Below are 6,372 nucleotides of genomic sequence, written 5' to 3'. Positions count from 1 at the left end.
TTATTTCAAGATTTTGTTTTGCTTTTGGTTTTATCAATTCTAGTAGCATTTGTTTGTTGTTCTTGGTTTTACATGATATTAGCTAGTAGTTGCGCTGTTTTCGTTTAATTTTATTTGGTGTTTCATAGTACATAATTGTTTATATTAAAAACCAAAATCTATGTGTATCATTGCTGCTTATCATTGATAGATTAATCGCAATAGGTGCAGTTACTGTTGCAAATGCGTCTATGCCTAGGCAACGAGTTTTGAGAGTATTCGCGTCATTTCATTTCATTCTTTTTTCAATATATATATATAACTATATATAGTTGTTTTATTTTTTTTTTTTTTAGAAATTTTACGAGTAGCTTAATGTTTTGTTACTTTTGTTAATATAAAAAAGGAAACATTATCGTTAAGACTAAATTATTATGATTTTAATGCATAATTATTTATAAGTTTTAATTGAATAGCTTGAACCAGTTGTAGGACCTATAAATATCATTATCATTTAATAATCTTAATAAAATTATTATGTAGAAGAAAAATCTTATGCCTCTGTTTCCGTTTAGTTAAAGCTGTGAGTTTTTATCCGCAATAATTAGAAGGATAACAATTTTTATTAATATTATGTATAAGTTAAACGTATTTTAAATATATATCTATATATATATGTATATACTTAGGCTTTGACTTGTGTATTTTTGGTTTTATCGCATAGCTTTTTGTAGTTTAAAGTTAAGTTAATTAATCAATGCATCTGTTTACACTTTCGAGGCATATGTAGCACTTTATTCGGCATTACCATATCTAAAATCCTTAGCGCTCTCTAATTTATCGATTTGTAAATAAATTGCGCATATTATAATAACATTATTATTATTATATTTATATTTTGCTTAGCTTTGCTTTACGTTTTCTTGCTTTTGCTTTCTGGTACGCGAGCCGTTTGAGACGGCTGCGATTTTTGCGAATAGAAAAATAATTCAAGTAAATATTTGTATATGTATGTTGTATGTGTATAAGTATTATAATTTGCTTTAGGTATGTATATAGTATTTAATGTTTTTCTTTTATTTGCTTGTTGTTGGTATTCTTGTTGCAGTTGCTGTTATTGTATTTGTACCAATTAAAGTAACACTAACACTCTCTTTCTCTCCCCAAGAGTGTCCTTGCGTGAAGCGGCATTCTCTGTGTCCCTAAATATGAATGTATGTGTAGCATATCGTAAATGTATGTATATAATATAATATATCATATCATTTTGTATATTTAGTTAAACTAATGCGTGTATTGTAATTTTGAATGTGTGTTAAGCTTATATGAAATAATCTTTCCAACTAGCAGAATATTGGTGACTGTGATTGAAAAAATGTCTATTTGTGTGGCCGAGTGAGTGTGTATTAGTGAGTGAGAGTATTTAGTTTAAATATAATCTATAGATTTAAATGTCTCTAACAGCTCCAAAGGTATTCAGGTTCGGTACGCATTCTTATGCATTGTTGTCGATTGTTTTGGTTAGAAATACTTGGGGTTTTTAGTTGCTTGCTCCGTTGTTGATGTTGTTGTTGTTTTAATTTTGTCGCTGCACTCCGTGAACCGTCCGCTGTATTTTGTGTCCATATTCAACTATTTGGGCGAGCTGTATTAGGACTCCAGCAGCGGTTCATTTTCCGAATCGGAATCTAACATTCTCCAGACCATGCGCCTGACGTTTCAGACTGCCGCTGTCGGCCCAGGTGGAGTTGAGATACTCGTCGTCATCGTCTTGCTCAAGTTTCTGCAAAAAAACCGCAATCGATTAGAATTTGTTAGAAGTATCAAAAGTTTATTTGTATGTATAAACTAACTTTCCCGCAGTTTAATAATTATATTATATATTATTTTCTTGTATCTTTGACTACAGGTAAGCAGCTGACATAAGAGTTAAACTACTTTCAGGCTGATTGTTCTCTCAGCATTGATGCCAACGCGCCAACGTGCATCTGTGCATTATTTGAAGACTTAATTAATTAGTTAAATTGCAAATAGTAAGTAGTGTTGCTTTATATCTTAACTTAGTTGAAGAAAATGCAATTTTTTTGGACACGCTTAAACCTTACCCTTGCACTGAGTTCGACGTAGAGATAACGCCGTTCTCTAAAGAATCCCTGGATAATTCATCAGCCATTTGCACTTTCAGCTGATGGCCAAATGAATTTATTTCCGAATTGGGCGTCATTTGAGAGCCCGCTGGAGATTGGGCTATATAATGCCCAGATGTGGTAATTGAACCACCCTGCGATATGCATCTGGTCATGCCGGGGCCGCCGTTTGGCAGCACACCTTCCAAGCAGCTGTCGTTTGTCATGGAATCCATGTTGACAATTTGGCTGCCGGCGGCATTGTCGGCCAGCACGGCGCCATCGCTGTCATCGACAGCATCAATGTCATCATCGATGCCATCAATGTCCTCGGCATTTTTATCCAGCGGCGCCGTCTCCTCGTCCTCGTTGTAGATCTTAAAGTACGCATATGTCAGATAGATGACCGAGATGATGAACGAGGGTATGGGTATGGCCATGGAGTACACCAGATTTAGTGTGTTCTGCCAATAGTCCAGATCACTGATGACCAGGCTGGGATCCACCTTGGAGTAGTAGCAGGGAAACTTGATGCCAATCTTAGTGTAGCGCCGCAGCCAAATGGTGCAGTTGAGCATGGGCGGATAGCCACAGCCCTTGACATTGGGAAACAGCCGCGCACCCACATAAAAGTAGATGGAGTTATTGCCCATGAGTCCCTCGTTAAGCTCCGAGATCTCATCAAAGGGACGGCGCTCGTTGAGCAGCGTGTTCGCGGCGTGTCCATCATCGGAATCCTCAATGAGAAAACCATTGGAGCCATCGGCATCGCCAAAATTTAACTGCTCGAAGCGCCCACCAACCATAGAGCCCGTGCTATCCACATCTAAATCTAAGGCGGTGCCATCGCTGCCACCTAAATTATCATACTCGTAATCCCTGAGCGCACGTTCATAGCGATCCGTGCGTTTAACGGGCGGTATAAAACGTTCCGCCTCCTTCAGGTTTATGTGGTACTCTGTAAAATTGAACTCGTCCGTAAAATTATACAGATTCAGTCGATAGTTAACCCGTATCTGCGTGCAGGTGTAGATATCCTTGGTGCAGCCCTCACGACACGATGACCACGAACAGTTCTTGGCACCGTAGTAGATCTCTGTGTCGTAGGTCTCGCAGAGCGCTGGCACCTCCTCGAACTGCATGAAGATGGTGGTAAAGGCCGGCTCGATCACAAAAGGCACAAGAAAGAGAAACGCAAACAAACTGAATGTGCCAAGGAGTATAAAGAATGCCGTCGTATAGAAGAGCAGTTTCTCCTTGGTGGTGCGTTTGTCTGCCTCATCTCCCATGCTGTTGGCTGGCTAATTGGAGCACTTAGTGGTGTAATGATTGGTCGACGACTAAAATGGCGCAGGGTCTGGCTTCAGCTGCGGCGACTGCGACTGTGACTGCGACTGCGGCGGAGGCGGAGGCAAGCAGAGGTAATCAAAAAATTGGAGCAGCAATGTTATGTGGGAGGCAGCAGGTGTAGTTATAGTTATAAATATATTAACTATATATAGTATATATCCTTTGGGCTTTTGGTTTGCCCTTGCTTGTGCTGAACTTAATATTATTTTAAGCTATTGATCGCGTAACGTTTTCCGATAATTAATAGCTAAATTTTAAATATATAACGATTACAACTACGGTGCAGTTATATCACAGGGAGAGTCGAGTTTCGTTTCTAGCCTTTGCTTGCTTTTTGTTGCTGTTGTTGTTGTTGTTACGTTTGTTGTTGCGCTTTGCCTTCTCCATCTCCGTTATCTCTCACAGCGTGTCCTGCAGGCGATGGGCAGGAGCTTCATGCCTGCTGTTGCTGTTGCTGATGCTGCTGCTGAGTGTGTGCGTTGCCTGTCGCGCAATTAGGCTAAATATATCCCAGGGATGCGACCACATCACGCATTTCATCCTCATACAAATCCTGGCCAGCGTGCGTCGCTCTCCCGCTCTCCTGTCCCGGCGTGCTCGCTCCGTTGTCGTCCTCTGACAACCTTTGCTAATTGCTTTATGCGTCCCAGCGGAGATGTTTCGTCAGCAGCAGCATACACCACACATATGACGACAACAATTTGTACCTACGCTCACAAATCTGCTTGACTGCTGCTCCTGCTGCTGCCTCTGCTTGTCAAAGCTTTCTGTCTTTGCTTGATTATTTTATGACTGCGGCAAAAGGCAGCGCATTTCGTTATATGTGTGTGTGACTGTATGTGTGTGCGTGTCTGTGGCCTGCCAATGGCCAATTTTGAGCAACGGTCTCACTCGTTGGCGCAACTGTTGTTATTGCTCTTGTTGTTGTTGTTGCTGTTGTTGTTGGTTTTGCTGCTGCAGCTATTTAACTTTGGTATTTAGTTCATTTACTCTTTTGTTGCTTTTGTTTAAAAATAAGTAAGCTGGACGGACACTGTTTTGTTGCTTTGCTTTGCTTTTGTTTTCTCCGTATTTGTATACACATTTATTTTTATTTTACTTGGGCGCTATGCTATTTGCTCTTCACACTTGTCCTTTGCTCCGGTTTACACTATTCATGTAGCCCACGTGCATTTAAATAAACTTTGTCAAGCACTGTTTTGGTTTAGGTTAATTACAGTAGCGGCGCGTTAATGATTGTAAAATGCGTTTTCAAAAAACTAAAACTTTTCTTTTTTAGTTCAAGTGCTATTTTTATATTTATGTAACCTCAACTTTGAATGCCTTTAAATATTGTTAGCTTGTTGTATTGCGGCAGTGGGGCGAGGGGGTTGCAAGTGAAAGGGCGACGCTCTCGTGTCCTGGAGTATTACGAAACGGAAATAAGCCGCCCAATCGAAGCCTGTAGGGCACCATGCAAGGCTAACATAGAGCTACAAAAAAAGCACTAGCTGGCGACAATGAGCTCACATGGGCGACGAGAGCGGCATGTTTAAATAATAAACTCCTTCAGTGAAGTTGGCTGCAGCCCAATTGGGCGTTGAATTGGAGCCGCATGTAATTTTCAATTCATTTGGCACGCTCACACACATACACGTGCACATGCAAGCTCACACACACACAGACACACACGCATACATTGAGCGACAGTAGGGAGCTAGCCCCATTCGAAATTATGCGGCATAGGCAACTGGCTCCGCTCTAACCTACCCAGGCCCCCTTTTTGGTTGAAGCTATGGCGTGCGGGCGCCTTAGCGACCTCCTCGTGCTTTGCACGAAACGATTTTTCATTTGTTTTGTGATGCCAACTGGGCCTAAAATCAGGCAATTGCTGCTGCTGCTGCTTTAAATATATACAAATAACTCTATTATTATGACATGAGCAAAGACGTGCTTGTTGTTGCAACAAGACATTAAAACTACGCTCCCATGTGTCTCCAGTGACGTAGAGACTGGCCCACAATACGCCCCGTTACACGCGAGTGTTGTCTGTTTTCATACACATACACACACATACATACACCTACTGTATATGCATCTGTGTGTGTGTTTACTCAAGGTTCAGGTTACGATTACGCATTTTCAATCAAACGCCAGTTTGCGGGAGAGTGTGTTGGTTTGATTGTCGCGCAACTGGACAAACAACAAACAAAATAATTCGGCTCATTTATACCGTTAATCATTTTTATGACCTGCTTGCGTACGGGTCAAAAGTTCAAAATAAAAAAAACACACACACACACAAGATCCACATTTTGTCATTTTCGCAGGAACCTCGACGACCGACAAAAAGGCGACGGCGACTGCGAACGGGCGAGCAGAACAACAATCACAACGGCTGAACTCTTCACCGAAAGGACTGCCACTGTCGACGCTGCAGCTTTGGCAGCTCCATCAACGTGCGCGGCCAGAGCTTTTGCTGCGCTACCAATAGGTTCGGCATTTACGTTTCGTTGATTAAACTATCAGCCCAACTAGAGTGTAGGGCGTCTTAGAAGTCGACATTGATTCGCTTAGGCACTGAGCAGCACGTTGTGCCTGGCTAGCGAAAGCTCGCCCAAAGCGTGGATGACGTAAAGACAGCACACGCATGCGCCTGTCCTAAGCAATCTCTCGCAGCGTAGTCGAGAGCTTGAGCTTGTGAAACGTCAGAATTGGTGTAAACAGCAGGGAAATGTAAGCCGCGGGTCCGTGCACGACACACATTCATCTGTTTGGAATTTTCTCGGTTCGTTCTTATTGTAAGAACACGATAAAAAGTCAGAAAAAAATTCATTTAAATCAAATCTTTGCTGCCTTATGTATTTATTGCGAAACAAGTGGAAAAAAGTTAACAGCTAAACGCGTTAAGCAATATAAATATAATAAAAATCGTTAC

The 6,372-nt window shown here is 41.3% G+C and overlaps 1 protein-coding gene across 1 annotated transcript; it reads right to left on the bottom strand.

The window, feature by feature from the left end:
• Nucleotides 1-1,109: 1,109 nt before the first annotated feature.
• On the bottom strand, nt 1,110-5,843 carry LOC108599740 (protein tipE). Its single transcript, XM_017986749.1, has 3 exons — nt 5,668-5,843; nt 2,085-4,649; nt 1,110-1,762 (listed from the first exon to the last, which is right to left on the bottom strand). The coding sequence occupies exons 2-3, from the start codon at nt 3,392-3,394 to the stop codon at nt 1,699-1,701; spliced, it is 1,374 nt and encodes a 457-aa protein (XP_017842238.1). The 5' UTR covers nt 3,395-4,649; nt 5,668-5,843; the 3' UTR covers nt 1,110-1,698.
• Between the last annotated feature and the right edge of the window lie 529 nt (nt 5,844-6,372).

The sequence above is a fragment of the Drosophila busckii genome, chromosome 3L (assembly GCF_011750605.1).
Source record: "Drosophila busckii strain San Diego stock center, stock number 13000-0081.31 chromosome 3L, ASM1175060v1, whole genome shotgun sequence".
NCBI classification, from domain to species: Eukaryota; Metazoa; Arthropoda; class Insecta; order Diptera; family Drosophilidae; genus Drosophila; species Drosophila busckii.
Note: the sequence above shows the minus strand (reverse complement) of the source record. Positions and strands in the feature narration are given on the sequence as shown.